The 21872-nt window shown below is 39.5% G+C and overlaps 1 protein-coding gene across 1 annotated transcript; it reads right to left on the bottom strand.

Moving 5' to 3' along the window:
- Positions 1–376: 376 nt before the first annotated feature.
- LOC132113023 (zinc transporter ZIP9-like) lies at positions 377–7141 on the bottom strand. The gene is made up of 7 exons (XM_059520813.1): positions 6506–7141; positions 5509–5617; positions 3437–3637; positions 3284–3352; positions 3052–3137; positions 2422–2556; positions 377–1765 (listed from the first exon to the last, which is right to left on the bottom strand). The coding sequence occupies exons 1-7, from the start codon at positions 6599–6601 to the stop codon at positions 1532–1534; spliced, it is 930 nt and encodes a 309-aa protein (XP_059376796.1). The 5' UTR covers positions 6602–7141; the 3' UTR covers positions 377–1531.
- Positions 7142–21872: the final 14731 nt, after the last annotated feature.

Raw genomic sequence — 21872 nt, forward strand, 5'->3', positions numbered from 1 at the left:
TACGTTTATCTAGTTTTCCCTTTAAATGGAGTCATAAAAATAATAATTATACACAAATCAGCAGAAGGTCTCTCATCAGCGTTTCTTTCAGAATTTGAGGTTGATGCTGCACTTGTGCACTGTGGTAAGATGAGGGCGCTAGAGAGCTAGAAGCACTAACACAGCTTTCAAACAGACTGTGATGACGGTAAACCAGGACCACAGGAAGTTGGCCCCAGAAGTCTCATAACGTTTTCTTATTCAAGCTTCAGAGGCAACCTTTAAGCAACTTGGTGATGAACACAGCAGCTTTCCCCTTCGCAGATCAAAAACCTTCAGCCAACCAAAGCAGCATATATCTTTCCAACTGACCTCAAATTCTCAAAGAATAAGTCCCAAATAAAAATGGAAGTATCAACAGTCGTCATTTTAAAAACAATCTTTCCTTCCCATTCTAAAATGAGACTAAAAACTCCTTAGAGTGTCAAAAAGGATGTCGAATAGGGCTTTTTTTGTCATTTATACAAAGAATACATATTTACAGTACACAGACTCTGCTCGGAGCAGGCATCAAAGTACAAAACATCTGAATGACCTTTCATCAGGATTAAACAACCAGTCAGGTTTGAAAAATAGTTGGTAAGTCAAATAATAAAGCTGTACATGTACTGAACCAACAAGCCTTTGGACAACACATTTTTCAAGTGTCATTTGAAAATAATATTTACATGACATATGCAACTGTTTGAAATTAACCGCAAAAATAAAAGTACTTCCAAAGATTTGAATATTACTGGCAAAAAAAGATGTCATATTTGTCCAATAACCACACACATGATGACATTTCTGAATAAAGTACTATAGTTTAGAGGAGGGAAACAAAGCTCCGTACATCAGAGCATGTTCCCATATTAACTCAGAAGTAAAACTGTTAGCATTAATAAAACTACATTAAAAAAAGGGAGTAAAAACAAAGAAAACTTCGGAAATGTTCTTAATGAAAAGTGTTTTAGCTAACTAGCTTAGGCAAGGTGAAATTTGATCAAAGTTTAAAACAACTAACCAATACTGGAGAAAAAGAGGGACAATAAACTCAATCCATTTAATGTTTGTAAAGCATCTAGTCATTTATCATCATTGCAAATGGGCACAATTGTGTTGGGTTCATCTTTAAAAAGATTCATGGACAAATTTAATCTAAAAACCGATTGAATACCAAATTTAAAGCATACATGACGACCCAACAACAACCGAATCTTTGTAAACCAGCACCACTGAAGAAAACATCAAATTAAGAGGTGGACACATGATCGCATTTATTTGTGTATGGCCATCGTAAGCGGTCAGCCCACAGGGCTTTATGAAGGGACAGGGCAGCCCATTCCAGAAGTCCATAGGCGCTTCTCAATTCTTGATCCAAACGGCAATGTTCCTGCGTTCACTCCAACCGCCAACTTGAAGAAACTGACAGAGGCATGATTCAAACCACATCTGTGGCCAAGTCCGTTTACACTTTTCAGACCTTCTTCGATGTTGCTTCAAGTGAAGGACACTAGTGCTGGTGGCCGATGGACAGCACCAGAGGAATCAGACAGCCGAGAACCAGAGCTCCAACCTCCACTTTGCTCAGTCCCTTCCCTGCGCTGCCTCCAGGCGAGTGGCTGTGGCCGCCCATGCCACCCACTTCCGGGAGGACGTGCACTGTGGCTACGTACAGGAAGGTGCCGGCGGAAAACAGCATTGCCACGCCGGTGGCGTTGACGTCAGATAGTGCCTCTTTACTGCTCTGGATGGAAAAAGAGGAAAAGTGTTAGATGACGGGTGAATCTAGGACACAGTCGGAGTGGTAGAAACTTGTTTTGTTGCAGACATTAAATATTCAGTATTGTTATTGGGATGCTCGTTGGGTGTCCCAGCGGTAACACTGCATTGCTTTTCTGCATTTCAGTGATCGGTCTAAAGAAGCACACTTATGGGGTGTTTCACAGCAGAGAGCCAGAGGTGAGCAATCTTCACTCTGCCACCTCAGCCGTTCCCATCAAAAACACAGCATGGGTCTCCATGCTTGTTCTGTAACCCTGGCGAAGCATCTGAAGTTATTGCTGTGAAGTTATAAAACGGACACTAAACAGGGTAATTAGTAGATTACGGTTACGGATACATGCCTGTGTATTAGATGTGTGCAGGTCTTAAAGGAACAGTACTAAACATTCTTTTCTTGTTTAGTGAATCTTTGTTAATCCGATTAAAAGACAGCTGTTAATTGTTAATACAGCTCAGCTCACATAATTGTTAATTGCTAGCTCATGTTCGTTAAATAACATTAATAGAAACATTAAATAAGATTCATTATTTGAAGTATTTTTCATTGTTAGATCATGTAAAAAAATGGAAGCTTGTTGTAAAGTGTTACTTTTTTTTTTTTAATATACTTAAACATACCTGACTGAGTCCTACGTAGGTGAGCATGGCCAAAACAGGGGCAGCCAAGGCAAAGACTAACAGATGTTTCCGGATACGGTTTCTTTCTAAACCCGCATGCATGAGGAAAGAGACGAGTCCAAACGCAGCAGGGGCCTGAAATACAAGACGTATCAAGATGCTCCAGACTTAATCAAATTTCATGGGTATAAAATATCATTTAAAAACTACACTGTTCACAAAAAAAAAATAATAATTTTACAATTATCATTAGAAAAATACACAACAGTGCAATGCTTTACAGACATAGTCTCAGATAACATGCAAAGCTCCTGTTGGGAGAGTGTGCATGGAAAAAAAAAAAAAAAAAACAATTGAAGTTTGGCTGCTCATTCATAATTGTGTCAAGTTACTCAAAATATGTTCACTAGTTCTTTTCTAGCTTATTTCAAATATATTGAGTCTATGTTTTAAATATTTGTACAACTATTTGGAAACAAGCACCTTTATTTCTAGGTATTTCTAAACAAATCGATACATATATGGAACAGCACAAACAATTTATCAAAAGAGTCAACTATATTCACAGCACAATAACCTAATACACAATGTAAAGCAGAAGTAAATTAACTTAATTAAGATTGACTGTACCTTATGCAACATAATGGCCACGAACACAATGAGCTGGACGCTGGTTTGAGACGTGGACGCAGCCGCTCCAAGAGCAACACCATCAGCTGGAGCACAGAGAGAATACAACACGATCAGTGGTCAGATTTAACATATAAATAAGACACAAATACAACCTGGAGCTACTAGTAGAAATATTAGGATATTGCAACTAAAGATGTTTCATTCAAAGTACTTTTATTTTATTTTTCACCTGCAGCATGAACGACCAATCCAAGTGTGGTGGTGACCTTAGAGCTAGCAGTCCTTGCTGCTTCTGGATCTAAAAATGTGGAGAGAACTGATTTAGTCAGGTTATACCATTTGTCAACAGGTAATAAAACAAAAACACCAGCGTCCTACTGACCCTCAGTGCTGTGTATGTGAGAACTCCCGATCTGATCCACCAGCAGCATGAAGACGAAGCCCAGCACCAGAGAGACGCCGATATAAGCGTGGAGCTGCTCTTGACTGTGGCTGTGTTCAGCGCTTTGTCCCACGACTCCTTCTACAACCTTCGGTTCAGAAACTCCTGCTTCCACCTGCCCGTGGCCATGGTGGTGCCCATCTGAACCAAAACATGAGTGGGCACAGCTTTGGTGTCATTTATATCATCAGTAATGGGAACTAACTAAAGCTTTGTCAATACTAAAATAAAGTAGCAAGAAGCAGTGGTTTAGCACGACAAAACACTATGAAGTAGGGCTTTTAGTCACTTTTAGTTCGAAAATCGATTGCACAATCGATCGGACCAACCAAAAAAAGTTTCGAAAATGAAAATAGGGAATCGATTTTAACCAAATATGTACACTATTAATTAAAATAATTAAACAATTAAAAAAATATAGATCTAACAAAACTCACAAACAAGCAGAAAAAGAAAATAAAGAATTCCGAAAGTGCGGTATGCCTTGCAAAAGCTAGACAGAAAATACCAGCAATTTTACACGCCTATAAGACCCAGTGACGTCGAAAGCGACCTCTGCGTTCACACCAAGCGCGAATAGAGCGTCTGGCGCGAATGATTTCAATGTTAAGTCAATGTAAAGACACTTTTACGTGCGTCTGGAGGTCTCGCGACGTGGTAGACGCGAATTCGCCTCATTCGCGCATATAGTTACAGGAGATTCTGAGTTATGAAAAGGACCATTGCAAGCTGACAGCGACCGGCTTTTGTGATGGAAAATTGGCAGTAATACCCCCACCTTGCCTTGCCCTTGCTGTACCTGAGTGTCCCTGGGACATCAGTGCGGTCAGAGCGCGTCTTCTCAACAGCTGGACATATAGTGAATAAAAAACGCTCCACTCGGGACCCCGAAAATGTTGATCGACTTGTTTTCCTGTCCAATAAATGTGTAATGGCCTTAGCCTTTAATTATGCCTGCCTAGTGCTGCCTAGCCTAAGTGTCGGTTACGTTCAAAAAAAAAAAAAAACACACATGGCTTGTTCTCAAGTCCATTTGAAGTTTCATTTTTTTGAAAAGTTGTTTGAAATGGATCGAATCATTATTTAAAATAATCTTGGAGATTTTTGAATTGCCTAAATCATAAACGCAGCCGGGCTGAAGCCTGCAGTGATGTTTTTCTGTTGTTATGGCAGCCGTCCCCTCTGCACATATATTTTTTTCGAGAATGTTGCACTCCTGTTGCTGTTTGTTATTCTGCACGAAACTTCATACCAATAAATAAGAAATATTGCTGACTTGTGCGTTTCCAGCACTCTCTTTACTTTCATCCATTATTTGACGTTTAAAAAGGAAACGTCTTTTTTTTTAGACATGGAAAATCGATTTTACAATTGATTCAATGGACACTTATGTCTTAAAAATCGAAAATGTTTTTTTCACAAAAGTGACAGCCCTACTATGAAGCCATATTTATGTCACAATGTACTTGTGCACAGCATCATATCAAACCCGTCTCATATGAAGTGATGGACAGTTTGATAAATGATATTTTCAAATTAAACAAATACTGTTATTTGAAACTGCAATTAGTTTTCAATGTTACTGCATTTTTTTATCAAATAAATAGAGCCTTGGTGAGAATATGACACTTATTTCAAAAGCATTTTTAAAATGTGTTCAATGATGTCACTCTAATTAAGATTAATTTGTTCAAAAATCATTGATGTTTTGTGCCAGAAATGATACAGCTAAATTAGAATTTATATATTCAGATCCATTTAATAGCATACATTGCTACAAAAGTGCCAGCTATATTTTCTTAGTAGTTTATAGCACATATGCACATACACACACACACACATATATAGTCAGTCGTTTAGCTGATAGTTTTACAAGCCTCAGCAGAATGCCTACCACACATGAAAGCATTCCTAAAGATAAACATCTACATAACAGATAAGGATTTAGGAATGAATAACTTCGCCCAAAACTATGAAATATATTTATGCATTGAATAGTAAATAAATCTCACCTTCCAGCATTTCCTCATAGAGAGCATGAACTCCCTCTGGAATAATGACAGCCAGCGCAGTGCCACACAACAGCCCGGCTCCCAACACCGTCACCAACTTCAGCTTCTCCTGGAGACAGAAGGGCAGTCAAACACTTGAATATAGGTCACAAAATTATGTATTTAGGTGGGGTTGGTGTCAGGTCAACTTCGTATGAAAAAGCTGGATATCATAAAAAAAGGGTTTAAAATATATTAATCAGGAGAAGTATGCAGGTACAATCACAACTCACAGAAATCATAAACTCCTTATAGACACAAGCTTCATCTGGGTCAAACCCAGGCCCATAAGCACCACAGACAGAGCAATATTACGGCTAGGCAGATAAATGAACTAATATTTGGTTATTCTGAGAGGAGTATCAGCTTATATACAACATTAAAAGTCAATGATTTTTATTTTCCTAAAAAAAGAAAAAACAAAATGATGAAAAATGAAAATTGAATGATTTCTGGACAATTATGATACTGACACCTGAAGTTATAGCTGCTGTAAATTCCGATTTGTCAATAAAGAATAATGAAATTCAGAGCATATTAAAAACAGTTATTTTAAATTATAATAATATTTCACAATATTACCAGTTTGCTGTATTTTTGGAACACATAAATGTTGAGCTGATACAGCTCGTTTGTCCAGAAAATCAATCTAAAACGCATTTTAAAATCAGTTCCGTGTCAAAAGGTTAAAAACAAATACAGCGTAGGTGGCAAGTTAAACAGCGTGTGTCTTCAGTATAAACTTACGGTTGATATTCAACATTTAAAGCTTAAATCAAGGGTGCGCAAACTTTTGGAGATATCCAAGTCCTCAGCACTGCACATGATGGATGACTATCTTCTCAGAGTTAGCTTTCTGTAAAGAACTTATCGCTGCATGAAGGTACACTGAGAAACTATCAAGGACTGAGCACACCATAAACTATTGTAGACATGTTCAACTCAAGTTAGGGCTTACCTCAGAGAAGTTGACAGCCAGGGGGATTGTTCCAGCCACATAGCAGCCGACTAGCATAGCCAGAGACAGTAGACTGATGGAGCTGAAGTCATCCATTTCACCTCAAGATACACCGCTGTTTCAGTCTGAGAATCACGTTAAAGTTTAACAGCAGATCATGTACAATCGACCGATGTCTGGTGCCAGCAGATCCTTTTTAACGTGCTTGGATTGGGTTATTAGCTGGATAGCTGGTCAGTTTTATGCATGAATTCTTACAGGTCAGACGATTACACACGAGTATCCACTGCTGATCTGCTGTAAAGTCGGTTCGGAGCTGTTGGTACAATAACCTGGTCGATTATCTGAAAGCTGTTGCTCAAATTTAATCATACAGAATCACGTCACACTTAGCAAAGGCTAACGTCAAATCATAACAATCGGTCAACAGATTTATAACTTTTTTCATAATCTACCTCTCTGATCTCAGGCTGCGCTTAACGGCACTGTGATTTCTTAAAAGGCGACACTGTTTTGTCGCAGTAAACCCTTCTAGTTTGTTACCTATTCCGCAGTATCGACCAATACTGATCGTCAACTAGCCGAGTGTAATGTTGGCAGAGGACAAAGCACTTCCGGGCCACATCGCCGTCAAAACAAAAGCCCCCCACCCCCTTTTTAAATTACGACAATCAACGTCATCAAGCCGACAAAATACGTGTAGTTTAGCCCAGATCCTAGAGCAAGTCATATAAACATTCAATTTAGTGTATCTAATACATTTTATAGATCTTGCTACTAGAAATTAAACAATTCCCTGTTAAAACATGAAAAGGTTAAGGCTGACATTATTAGATTAATAACTCATTTTTACAACAAGGCTAAAAAGGAAAAATCCTACAACACTAACTGGGAATTGCTTAAGTTCGAGTCTGGAAAATTCTTGAGACAGTATGGAAGTTCTATTGCCAAAGCTAAAAGAGCAGAAGAAGATGAAGTCATAAATACAATTTCCTAATTTTATCAGAGACCACCCGAGGAAGTTTCAGAGGAGGATAGACTACTTCTTTTACAACTCCAAAACAAATTAGACGAATTATATCGACAAAAAGCATAGGGAGTCTTCGTAAGGTCTAGAAGAAGATGGCTGGAGGAGGGGGAGCTAAATTCTACTTACTTTTTCCATCTTGAAAGATACCGATCTAAAAGGAATTCCATTTACAAGTTAATATTAATGGGGTCGTTACTGATGATGCTAAATTAATTTAAGATTTTTGTTCGAAATTCTATAGCAATTTATACAGCACAATATATAATAAAGAAGTTACATCTCATTTTCTTAACTCCATAAAAAATGTAAGATTGACGAGGCAGACAAAAATTATTGTGGCACCTCTCACATTGGCAGAGGTCACTGATTCGATCACTCAACTTAAAAACAATAAGTCCCCCGGCACTGACGGGTTGACTGCAGAATTTTACAAGGCATTGTCTGAACTTTTGGCCCCATTTTTATTACAGGTTTTTATGGAGAGTATAGAGAATTATTCCCTTCCCCCTAGCCTCACTCAAGGGCTGGTCACACTGATTCCCAAGCCTAGGAAAGATCCGCTCTTTATTGACAGGTGGAGACCCATTTGTCTGCTAAACAATGATTACAAAATAATGGCGTCAATATTTGCCAATAGAATTAAAGAAACTCTTGTCACTATTATAGATGAGACACAATCAGGCTTTATGAGAAACAGGCATATTTCTATAAATATTAGACTAGTATTAGATATTCTTGACTACTCTGACTTAATATCTGAAGATAGCTTCATCCTCCTCTTAGACTTCTACAAGGCCTTTGATACAATAGAACACCAATTTATTTTTCTATATTTAGAGAAATTTGGTTTTGGGGACTTTTTCAGCAAAGCAATTAAAACCTTATATGCTAATGGCAATAGCTCTATAAAACTTAAAAATGGAACTTCCCCTAGATTTAATCTGGAATGGGGCATTCGTCAGGGATACCCAATTTCCCCTTATTTGTTTCTACTTTGTACACAGATTCTCACAACTTATGTATAGTGCTATACAGGGAATCTCTATTGCAGGTAGGGATATCATCCATCTTCTTCTGCTTATCCGGGGCCGGGTCGCGGGGGCAGCTGTCTAAGCAGAGAACCCCAGACTTCCCTCTCCCTAGACACTTCCTCCAGCTCTTCTGGGGGGACACCGAGGCGTTCCCAGGCCAGCTGGGAGACATAGTCTCTCCAGCGTGTCCTAGGTCTTCCCCGGGGTCTCCTCCCAGTCTCCTCCCAGTGGGACGCGCCCGGAACACCTTCCCGGGAAGGCGTCCAGGAGGCATCCGGAACAGATGCCCGAGCCACCTCAGCTGACCCCTCTCGATGTGGAGGAGCAGCGGCTCTACTCTGAGCTCCTCCCGGGTGACTGAGCTTCTCACCCTATTTCTAAGGGATCGCCCAGCCACCCTGCGGAGAAAGCTCATTTCGGCCGCCTGTATCCGGGATCTTGTCCTTTCGGTCATGACCCAAAGCTCATGACCATACAGTAGGTGAGAGTAAGAACGTAGATTGACCGGTGAATCGAGATCTTTCTACACGACAGACCGGTACATCGACCGCATTACTGCAGAAGCTCCACCGATCCGTCTGTCAATCTCCCGTTCCATCCTTCCCTCACTCGTGAACAAGACCCCAAGATACTTAAACTCCTCCACTTGAGGCAGGAACTCTCCACCAACCTGAAGTGGGCAAGCCACCCTTTTCCGACTGATATATGACAAATATGAATCTGGTGGGCAAAATCTTTTGGACTTCAATACTCTAAATAATAACTTTAAGATTAACTGGGCTAAGCATTTTCTTAAAAACCCCGTTTCGATTTGGAATTTTATTCCCCATTATGTATTCTCTCGTTTTGGTGGTCTGGACTTTATTTTGAATTGTAACTACAATGTAGAAAAACTCCCTGTAAAACTGTCCACTTTTCATAAGCAGGTCCTTTTAGCTTGGTCTCTTATTTACAAGCATAATTTCTCACCCCACAGGTCTAATTTGGAATAACAGAGATATTTTATATAAGAATAGGTCTTTTTATTTTGAGAGTTGGGTACGTAATCAGATTCTGCTGGTGGACCAGTTATTTAATGCAGAAGGGCGACTTTTCTCCTATAGAGAATTTCTATCAACATATAACATTCCTGTTACGCCGAAAGAATTCGCAATCGTATTTGACGCCATTCCATCAGGCACAATCATGCTTTTTAAGTATACTGGCAGACTTTCACCTACTTCTGTCTCCCTCCCTGATTAGTAAACAAGGTGAAAGAAGTATCTTTCAGAATAATTCACATATATTACCCTGCTAATCATTACATGATTAAATTTAAAAGGGACATCAATACAAACTGTTCTTTTTGTGAAGACCACCCTGAAACTGTTTTGCACCTCTTTTGGTATTGCCCATACACCAGAACATTTTGGCAAAACCTCATAATTGACCATATTTATAAAGACTTTGCCTTATTGTGGAAGGATGTTATATTTTGCTTTTATAAAAGTATAAGTAATATACATATACATACATACGTATATAATAGTAGCCTACATTTAATTTAATATATATAATAGTAGCCTACAGTTAATATATAGGCTATTTTAAATATACTGTAAACGTAAATCACAACTTTATCATTACAAATGTTTAATTACAGATGCATTTAGTACATCACACAGCCTACATATTTAACACTAAAGCATCCTTTGGTACAAATTTGGGGAAAATCTTTGTTTTCATTTATTTATTTTATTTTTTAACACAGTTGTCTTACTCTTTGTGGTATGAGTGCTACTTTTCCTAAGTTTGCCCCCTGAACACACACAATTTGTTCTGATGAGTCAACAAAGTTAAATGGCCACTGATACGAAATTAATGGGAAATACTAAAATCTAGAGCATTTTTTCATTTATTTGTCCAATAAAAATCAATAAATCCAACACAATGCAGATCATGCATACACAGAAATGAAGGGGTGAGCCTATACAACATTCTCAATGTGGTAAACACTCACTCACTCACTCACTCTCTCTCTCTCACACACACACACACACACACACACACACACACACACACACACACACACACACACACACACACACACACACACACACACACACACACACAACCCGAATACACAAACCCATATACAAACCATTGAATGAGCCTATAACACAGTGAGATTTTTTGTGTGTGTTTTCCACTCAGCCACTGTGCATGTGCACCTGCATACATGCACACGCATTCACGCACACACACTTCAAAATCAGATCAAAGTCCTACTGCAAGAGAGCCAAGATTTAGGTTTTGGCTCTTTGAACTTATTGGAAATTAAATTTTAATTTACTTTATATTACTGAAGTATAAGAAATATTAAATATAACATAAAGGTAAGCATATTTTACATAGAAATATGGTAATTTTGGAGGCAAAAAAAAAAAGCACAAAAAATGCGTAAATTTATAGTTTTTAATTTAATAATTTAATCGAAGATTTAAAAAAATAAATAGGATCACTGCTAATACTTTGTGCCCGAAGGAACATTTAGCTTACCATAAATACTAGTCCATAGATGTATCCAATGAATATAGCCTAATTATAACATTAAACATAAAGATGTACTTAACTAATTTCATGATACTGTATACTAAACTATAATGCATTTTCATTTAATTGTAAACAGGATTACATTCAGTTAATGCTTAAGTGTATTATTTCCATAATAAGCACTCTTAAATTAAAGTTAAATAAAAATAAATAAGAATAAAGTAAATTGATGCTTTCTGAAAAAAATAATAATAATAATTTAATTAATAATAATAATTAATAAAATACAAAGGGTAGTTTGAAACCAGGGGGCCACAAGATAATTAAAAAATAAGTTATATTGAAATAATACTGTATATGCTTATAATCTGACATAAACTTCCATGCTGGATTCTGCTGATTTGATGGTTGTCTTGTTGATGGACCAGCATGGACAGCTGGCTGGAAAAAGAAGCTTTGTTTAAGTCACTTAAGGGCAGGTGGGAACACAGCATCCCATGATAGGGGACCAGCTAAGCAATCACATGATTAATAGCAACACTAAAATCAAAAATATAAATAGCTAAAATATATGTATTGGGATTTTATTTTAATTCATGCTGACAGGCCTCAGGTCTAATTAAAGTCTGTCAGTCCCAATCCTGATGTCATAGGAGACCATTGGAATATTTAGAACAACCCTCATGTAGAACGCTGAGTGTTCTCTGCTTCTGTTCTTAGTTAGAACAGCCGTGTTTTGCTTACTGTTAGATTAGGAAGTTCAAAGAGGAAATCAGTACTGTAATTTAGCTTGTAATGCATTTTAGAAATGCCTTCACTTATAATTTAGAAGTCGATAAAAAACTAAATTTGGGGATTTTCGTAAGAGCAAAGGTCTGAAAATATTAAATATCAACTTAGTTGACTTCTTATCCTTCAAAATGGCTAACAGCCAATTCTCACAGGCTGCTGACTGCCCTGGGCTTCATGCTGAAAGGCCCACAGAGCCAGAAACAAAGCACTGCAAATGTAGCACTGATATTGATTGAAGAGAGCCTGAATGTGTGCCAATGACTGTTGGCATGGCGTAAAATCAACAAAGAAATGAAAAATTTAATTTATTCCAAGCGCTAATATTGCCTTCTGACTGCCTTAAAGGGGGGAAGTCGTGGCCTAATGGTTAGAGAGTCGGACTCCCAATCGAAAGGTTGTGAGTTCGAGTCCCGGGCCGGCAGGAATTGTGGGTGGGGGGAGTGCATGTACAGTTCTCTCTCCACCTTCAATAACATGACTTAGGTGCCCTTGAGCAAGGCATCGAACCCCCAACTGCTCCCCGGGCGCCGCAGCATAAATGGCTGCCCACTGCTCCGGGTGTGTGTTCACAGTGTGTGTGTGTGTTCACTGCTCTGTGTGTGTGCACTTTGGATGGGTTAAACGCAGAGCACAAATTCTGAGTATGGGTCACCATACTTGGCTGAATGTCACTTCACTTCACTTCACTTCACTCACTTCACTTATTGCAGTTTTGTACACTATTGTTGTCACTGTTACAATTTATTAAACACATGTTATGTTTTGTATTGTAATTAAGCCTTTATTTATCACAATTACTATACTGAATTTTCTGAATTTGCAATGCAATTTCTCATTATTGGAAGTAATTATCAAGAATAATTAACTAATTTATGATAAAAAATATTTGCAGAATTTAAAATTGAAAATGCAAACGTGAAAAAAAAGAAGAAAAAAAAAAGAAAAAAAGTAAACACCACAAGAGGTTAAAGTTACCACTGCAGTAAATACAATTGATTATGTTAAGATTAAAGTCTAATAAAATTATATTTTTTTTCTTTTGGTGAAAATGCTACTGCACATCACTGAAAGATGAATTGTGCATTGTTTGCCCCTCAGCTAATGAGAAAAAGTACCCTTCATTCAACAATTAACATTTGACCTCCAGTTTAAGAAAAGCTAACTACACTAATTCCTATTTAAACATTCATTTTAATTATACAAGACCTTGAACATTGCTTGATTCCCCTCATGTCTGCCATGGTTATCTAAACCTTTCAATTAGTTAAAACTTACCTTGATATAGACCAGACCTATTTTGCAAACAGAAATCTGTTATCTTTTCTGACCTTGGATCATTAAAGAGACAGAACTTGAAATGTATACAAATTAAAAAATGTAGCAACATTTATCCACTGAAAATAAGCTCATTTTCCCGTCTTTGTGGTTTTTAAATCAAACACTAGATGGAAGTGTTGTATTGTTTGTTAATCTCACACCTGTTGCCTGAAAACTTTTGTGGGGCTTGGCATTGCATTAATACATTTGACAAATGCATTTGTTCTAAACAACTTACATTAAATTGCATTTAAAGTTTACAGGTTATAAGTTCATGCATTCTCTAGCATTATTCATAATTCTCTACTGTTTGAGTTACAATAATATAAATACTATAAGGACTAAGATGATTATTCTAAATTATAGTGAAGGTTTGTTGTTAAATGAGGAAGTTAATAAAATCTCTGTATCTCAGCAACTATAAGATTTTTAGGCAAATTCACACCATTTGGTCCAACTCCACAATATCTCTAGCAGCAGTTTTGCATGTAGATTTTTAACTCAAAACTGTTGCTGATTATGATTATGTTTTTGGGAAGTTTTTTTTTTTCTTTCGAGGAATTCTTCGAGCTAGTAGGTGAGCTGGCATGATTCTGCTCTAGGTGCGTGCTTTCAGCTGGGGCTTGAAGATGAGACTATCAGCTGCAATTTTCCTGTGAGTGATTTCCCCTTAATCAAGCTGATTAACCTCGTCCTTTATTTAAATTGTTCCGACTTTCTTCTCATCGTGTCATCGTCCAACCCCCTCTGGAACACGCCAAGTTGCTCCAGCTCCCGCCAGGAACCCCCACATACCGCACCAACAGCTCTAACCACCTGCGCAAACCACAGCATCCCCGAGTCATCCGAAGCTCCATTGTAGGTCTCAGCTCAGGAGCTCTGGCCACTCGGAAATCAAGCTAGCTGGCAGCTCATAACTCAAGTCTGCCGATCACACCTTTGTCAAGCCTGCTTGCCATGGCTTGCTCAAGCCTGCCGACCATGCCTTTCTTCCCGACCCAAAGAAGAAAATGGAGGAGGATTCCAGCGACCTCTGGGGCTGGAGCCAACACTGGAGCGAGCTCTGGGGCTGGAGCCGACACTGGAGCGAGCTCTGGGCCTGGAGCCAACACTGGAGTCAGCTCTGGGACAGGAGCCAACACTGGAGTCAGCTCTGGGCCTGGAGCGACACTGGAGCGAGCTCTGGGCCTGGAGCCAACACTAGAGTCAGCTCTGGGACAGGAGCCAACACTGGAGCGAGCTCTGGGCCTGGAGCCAACACTGGAGTCAGCTCTGGGGCTGGAGCCAACACTGGAGCGAGCTCTGGGGCTGGAGCCGACACTGGAGCGAGCTCTGGGGCTGGAGCCGACACTGGAGCGAGCTCTGGGCCTGGAGCCAACACTGGAGTCAGCTCTGGGACAGGAGCCGACACTGGAGTCAGCTCTGGGCCTGGAGCGACACTGGAGCGGGCTCTGGGCCTGGAGCCAACACTGGAGTCAGCTCTGGGACAGGAGCCGACACTGGAGTCAGCTCTGGGCCTGGAGCGACACTGGAGCGGGCTCTGGGCCTGGAGCCAACACTGGAGTCAGCTCTGGGCCCGGAGACAACACTGGAGTCAGCTCTGGGACAGGAGCCGACACTGGAGTCAGCTCTGGGCCTGGAGCGACACTGGAGCGAGCTCTGGGCCTGGAGCCAACACTGGAGCGAGCTCTGGGCCTGGAGCCAACACTGGAGTCAGCTCTGGGACAGGAGCCGACACTGGAGTCAGCTCTGGGCCTGGAGCCAACACTGGAGTCAGCTCTGGGACAGGAGCCAACACTGGAGTCAGCTCTGGGACAGGAGCCGACACTGGAGTCAGCTCTGGGCCTGGAGCGACACTGGAGCGAGCTCTGGGCCTGGAGCCAACACTGGAGTCAGCTCTGGGACAGGAGCCGACACTGGAGCGAGCTCTGGGGCTGGAGCCGACACTGGAGCGAGCTCTGGGCCTGGAGCCAACACTGGAGTCAGCTCTGGGACAGGAGCCGACACTGGAGTCAGCTCTGGGCCTGGAGCGACACTGGAGCGGGCTCTGGGCCTGGAGCCAACACTGGAGTCAGCTCTGGGACAGGAGCCGACACTGGAGTCAGCTCTGGGCCTGGAGCGACACTGGAGCTGGCTCTGGGGCTGGAGCCAACACTGGAGTCAGCTCTGGGACAGGAGCCGACACTGGAGCGAGCTCTGGGGCTGGAGCCAACACTGGAGCGAGCTCTTGGCCTGGAGCCAACACTAGAGTCAGCTCTGGGACAGGAGCCGACACAGGAGCGAGCTCTGGGGCTGGAGCCGACACTGGAGCGAGCTCTGGGGCTGGAGCCAACATTGGAGTCAGCTCTGGGGCTGGAGCCAACACTGGAGCGAGCTCTGGGGCTGGAGCTGACACTAGAGCGGGACAGGACCAGTGGAGGCGAAGGAGACTCAGGAGACGATGGAGAGCTGGATGGGACCAGCGGATACGAAGGAAACTCAAGAGACATAGGAGGGCTTTCCAAAGCGGATACTGGGTTGAGGATTGGAGCCGTAAACCATGTCCAACAACACTGAGCCCATGGCGGCCGAACATCTTGCCTTCCGAGCGACTGGCGATCGATACCTCCAAGCGGCTGTTGATACTGGGCTGAGGACTGTGCAGGAGCTTTGGAGAATTTGGGGATGCCTCGGTTTGGGCAGGTAGTACCCGGCGTGAGGTGAGCCTTGGATTTGAAATTGTTCAAATAGAGGACGAGATTAATCAGCTCAATCAGGGGAAATTCACATGTGGGGAGACGACAGCTAATTATATCCTCATCCAGCTTCAGCTGTAAACACGCACCAAGCGAAGAGCTGAGCCAGCTCATCTCATTTTAAAGTGTGAGGAATTCCTCCAAATATCTCTCTAATGTCCGACAACTCTGCCGCAGTGTACATAGTTTATCCTCAGCCGTCATTTCCTTTGTAATTGGTCTTGGATTCTGTCAGGCGGTCGTGGTTTTAGTGAAAGCACGGAGAAGGAGTGGAGATAAATAAGTCTTTTAATGAACATAAACAAATGTATACCATTCATTGAATCAACATTAATTCAAGACCAAGAAGAAACAGAAACTAAGGGCTTATAAAGGAATAAAAATAAGGAGCAATTGTGATGATTAATAAACACAGGTGGAAACTAATGAATGATAATTAAGTAATGAAGAGAACAGGAAATTAACCAAACAGGAGCAAAATGGAACTTAACAGAAACCAACACGTGACAATATGTTTGTTGTCTAAAGATCAATGAAATAGATCATTTTACACATCAAATATTATACAATATAAACTGTATTGTATATTACACATCAAGACAAGATACATTCTTGTGATGGTATACCCTGCTGTGGGAGTCAGTGTGATTTCCTTAGTGTGGTGAAGTGAGTGACTCGTTGCCACGTCACCCTCATTACATATATGGCCAATAGGGTTCTGCCCCTTGGGGTATATAGACTCTTTGGATGCTCCCTGGGATACGTCATTGAAAGCCCGCCCCTTTGTCATTCATTCCAAGAGACCGTGGAGGTATGTGTGTTAGCCGTGTAGCCGGTTGTTTTGATGTTAGTATTAAGTGATGTTTCATTGTGCCTTCATCTGTATCTGTTTAGTGTGACACTCGGCCATCGAGGCTGTGCACGTTCTCGTGGCGACACTCACATTGTGGTAAGTTCTAATGTTAGTTTTTAACTTTGTGTAGTTTGTTTGTTTGAGCGACCTGCAATGCGTTTTAGTGTGGCGTGCCTTCGGTCTCCCATTGGTGTGACGTCTCCTCATAGCTGCGTCGGAGTATCAGCTGTTTATTGACTCACTAACATCAAATGACTGTCATATGATTTCCGTGTGCCTGTGATTGTTTGTGTGCGCGCGCCGAAATTGAATCAGGGTGAGTACATTTACGATCGTTTCTTTTAATCTGCAACTGTTTTTAATTAGATAGTTAATGAATATTTGTGTTTAGGAGTTCTCTTTTGCCCGTGTTAAAGCCAGGCTGAGCAGCTACTTTAGCAACTTGCTGTCAGCAATCCATGCTTCATTGAGCCACGTTTGCTGCTTTGTGGAAGCTGAATATCACTGCTGGACTCCACTTTATCTATTGCTCAGGCAATATGTTGTTTATGTTGTATGAATGTGGCTGGTTTTGTTACCAGTCCTTAGCCGCATGATCATCACTGTTAAATACCTGTGATTTATTACATGGAGTGATAATTAGCCTACCAAACTGGTCCCATCATTTGTGTAGGTTGGACTGATTGTGTGATTTTTGTGTTGTGACCGTTTGAATGGTTTATATTTATTTTCTTTGTCTTTATTATCGATGACTATTTATCTTATAACTTGATTTTTGTTTTCATTATTTGTCTCATTGTGATTTGGTTTATCTCTAATCATTTCTATATTTATTTCTTTTCTGTATTCTGCAGGAGCTGGGTTTTCCTGGAGGCAGGCTGGTGGTTTTAGCTGCAGGCCTTCACCCTAAGTAGGGGTTATAAGTGTGGTGTGACTTTTTTATCACTATTTTGTAGTGGAGTGATTCTTCAAAGTGTGTTTGATTGCCATATGCAGCTATAGCTAGCCTGCTTCTCTGTGGTCTCAGCCCCTGCAGTGATCATATTCTTTTTGTTTTGGTTGCCTTTTTGATTACGAAATGACACAATTGATTGTGTTATTTGTTTAATTGCTTTCTTTAATAAAAATTGCCTGTTTCAATGTGAACTCACGTCTCTTGCCTCTCCTGAGTAAACGGACTTGTGTCCTATTTATTAGATTATTTCCCCGGTAATTCGGGGTGGCGTAGTCACTACTAGACGGCCACGTATTGCTACATTAGCATTAAGTGTGGACATGTTCAATAGCTTTCTTGTAGACTGTATTTGACGTTTACTTGCTCAGATATTGACTTTTAAAAATAAACTTTACCTGAGAAATATTCCCTGGAGTACAAAATGTGACCACTAGACTCAATCTCCTCTATTTATTACTACTGGAAAAGTGTCTGTCAAAGAGGAGAAGATTGCCATTATTACAGCCTGCTTGTGCACATGCAATTTCTGCAGGTAAAAAGACCTGCATACAGAATCTCTCTCTGTCTTCAAGAATCAATCAGCCCTATTTCAACATACACTCAGCTTTAAGTGTTCTTTTACAGAGCCCATTTTCAAAGCCAATCCCATTATGCTCATAAAAGACACATAACTTTACTAAATTACATTTATTCAGCTGTACAGATTCAACTTATTTTACAATACTTCAACTGGTCATTGGATGTTCATGTTGCATTTCATCAAATGAATGCAGACTTTTTACATAGGCAGCAGCTGCTGAAATTGTCATTCCTGTTGGAGACAGAGAAGAAAAAAAAGGCAATAGCTCTTGCACCATTTAGGCAGTAGATCCAAATTTCAGGGAATTAACCATTTTCTCCAAAGCAAAATAGAGGTAAATCAATTTTCCTTTTTTCTTAAAACTTCAATCTGGTGTCAGGCTAATGACAACGTGTGCCAGTGGGAAAGCGGTCGTTCATCAAAGCTGTTTTAGCTGAAGTGAGGAACACCCTCCCTCTCTCTGCTCGTTAGTTCCAGCAAAATTACTTCTGAGGGTTACAGCTGTTTAATGCAGTGTGTGGAATAAAAAGCCAATGCAATCAAATTTCAGTCTCTAAAAATAATTGAATGTCTTTGTCTGTGCTGCCTGCATTATGTACTCGTGCCCCAATCAGTTCTGGCCAATGTGATTATAAGAGACTTCATAAGCTACTTTGAGAATGATAAACAAAACATAGCATATAGGCTATGACAAGGTGACTTTATTAATAAAGGATATAGTGTAAAGAACAACACTCTGATCAAGGGGAACTGCCTAATTTCTGTCACGGTAATATCAGAAGCTAAAATGCATAAATAATCACAGTGGTTGGAATAACTATGGTCTCCTAACTTACATCATTGAATGAGCCACTGGAACCCTTTTTTTGACAATATTGAAAAACCATGAAATAGAAAGTTAAAAACTCAAGACAGTTTTTTAATATTTTAAAACAAGGTGGATGATGCACACTGGTGATGGTCGATGATATTTATCTTTTCAAAAATGTGTAAAGCACTTTAAGAGATGTAAAAAAGGATATGTGTGTAACCTATTATATTATATTATATTATATTATATTATATTATATTATATTATATTATATTATAATAAGTGATAGAACAGCCTTCAGAATACAAACATAAGTAAATTACTTTTTTCTGATTTTTTTTGCATTCATTTTACAAAACACGTTAAAAACACAAAATTAAAAGAGCTGTTCACACAACTATATTTATCTTCAATATATCTTAAAATGTTATCACATATTTTAACTTTCATCACGTTTTTAATACAAAAAGGTCCTTAATATCATACTTTTAGAAACAGGTACATCAGCTTTGCAGTCATAATAGTCACTACTGTATATAAGTTTGAACACTGTTTCATGAGTTATTGTTATAATTCATTTGAAATAACAACAACAAAAAAACTGTGCTACTTAAAATCATATTAAAATGTTTGATATACATAATCATGTGAGTGTCTTGGTTACTTTTGGTGCAGGCTTTTTTTTGTTACATGCTTTGGAGTTAAGAAGTATCAAAATGTATCAACTCATGAGTAAAAAAAACAACATTTCAATTTATGAAATACATTCATTTATGAATACTGAATGTTTACCATATTTTTACACTACAGTCCTTACAAGGTACTTTAAAGAACCTTGGTACTACCATATCTGCCACAATGTTTTTTCTTGTACAGAATGTACCATGCATATTAAAAACAAGGGTGAGACTTTACCTCAGAGGTGTTTGCATTCAAATTACAACAGCACTTCAGTTTTCTGCTGTTTTTATTAAAAGAAAAATCCTCTGACACCTGAGGGAGAATCATAGGATCATCCTCACATACTCAACATTTTGGATAACTCTCACATGGGCTCCAGTGTTATTAGAAATACTTTTCCCCCCTTCTTCTTCTTTTTCTTCCTCGAAGCTGGAACAATAAGCCATTGCATTGTGGTAATGGGCCAGAAACATTGTGAACATCAGTCATACATTTATGAGCGCTTGTGAGGACCAGGCCCCACTCTTGGCTTGGGGAGCAGCCTTCACACGCTGCCAAGAACAACCTCATGACACAATCCCAGGAAGAGAAGCCCGTCTTGAGAGAAATAACTTGTATTGCTCTTCCAACAAAAGCCCCAGACACAAAAAGAAGTCCACAAATTTTGGAAAAGGTCTCCAAGAGAAGAGGGGGATCTTTGGATTCCCTGTCCTAGCAGACTGTACTGACTGTATATAATTTTTTATTAACTTTTATTTTGTCTAGTGAAATTGATTTTGAATTCATTCTCAGTTTTATGTTCACTTTTTCTGTATGCTTAAATGTAAAAACACTTAAAACTCTAAACTGATCAAACACTGCTCGCTGTCGTTTTCATTAGGATTCTACGTGACTTAAAATGATAATACTTATTATAATATCGGTAGCACTTTATTTTACAGTCCTGTTCCTCATGTACATACTATGTTCTTATTATAGTAATTTCAATAACTATGTAATAACTAGGTACTAACCCTGAACCTACCCCTAAACCTAACCCTACCCCATGTAGTTACCTTGTATTACCAGAACTTTCTTAGATAAATACACTGTAAGTACACTATAAGTACATGTTAGTACACGTACTGTAAAATAAAGTGCAACCATAATATCCAGTGTGATTTCAAAAGGACTTATGCAAATATGACAAAGACATAAAGTCTTGTGGGTTGCACTTGATTTTACCGTACATGTACTTGCAGTGTACCCAAAGTGTACTTACCCAAGTTTAGTTTATAAAAATTCCATGGGCTAAGGTTAGGTTTAGAGGTGAATTCAGGGCTAGTACCTAGTTATTACCCAGATATTGTAATTGCTATAATAAGCAGTGCACACTTCGAACAGGACTGTAAAATAAAGCTTAAAGTAAACAATAGTTTGCTGCAAATACTTTAAATGATGTCCATTCAGTTCAAGGGTGAGTTACAGTAAATTGGTCTCTATACCATGCTAAGACCTGTGTTTACAAAATCTCACCTCTTTGTTTTATAAGTAGGTGCAAATGCTGTAGGGAGAATTATTAAGTTTTTTTTTTTTTTTTGGTCTAAAAAGATACTTCCTATAACAAAATGAATATCACATGAAGATAAATTATAATTCCGCTCAGCTTCTTTCTGACTGCTGTGTGAGACCCTTCACACCACAGATCAAGTCTTCTTGTGCTTTGTTATGAGTGGCTTCATAATTTATAGCCCCCATGAAATATTTCCTCAGTCCACAGTAAGGCTGTCATCTTCCATCCTAGAGATCGAACGTCAATCTAACTTTGACTCCTTACAGATTTAATATTTACCTTCTTTAGAAACTACTGAAAAGTATAGGCACCATTAGACCAAAGCCACACAAAATGATACACATAAGCTGGACTTTAGTCATGGAATTATGAAACACAGAGTGTAGTGTCTGTTTCACTATGCCAAAATGAATCATAATATGCTTATCCTGAATGTGGCTGACATGATTATCTGCTTAGCATTTCATTTTTCCCTCCAGGGATTTGGGGAGTTTCCCT

The sequence above is a fragment of the Carassius carassius genome, chromosome 32 (genome assembly GCF_963082965.1).
Source record: "Carassius carassius chromosome 32, fCarCar2.1, whole genome shotgun sequence".
In the NCBI taxonomy this organism is placed as follows: domain Eukaryota; kingdom Metazoa; phylum Chordata; class Actinopteri; order Cypriniformes; family Cyprinidae; genus Carassius; species Carassius carassius.

Excerpts from the sequence above, each read along its gene's own strand:
- LOC132113023 (XM_059520813.1), bottom strand. The coding sequence starts at position 6,601 with ATGGATGACTTCAGCTCCATCAGTCTACTGTCTCTGGCTATGCTAGTC. Across the intron at positions 2,557-3,051 it reads TGGCCATTATGTTGCATAAG|GCCCCTGCTGCGTTTGGACT; the intron begins GTACAGTCAATC and ends CTTGTATTTCAG. Across the intron at positions 1,766-2,421 it reads CCTACGTAGGACTCAGTCAG|AGCAGTAAAGAGGCACTATC; the intron begins GTATGTTTAAGT and ends TTTTCCATCCAG.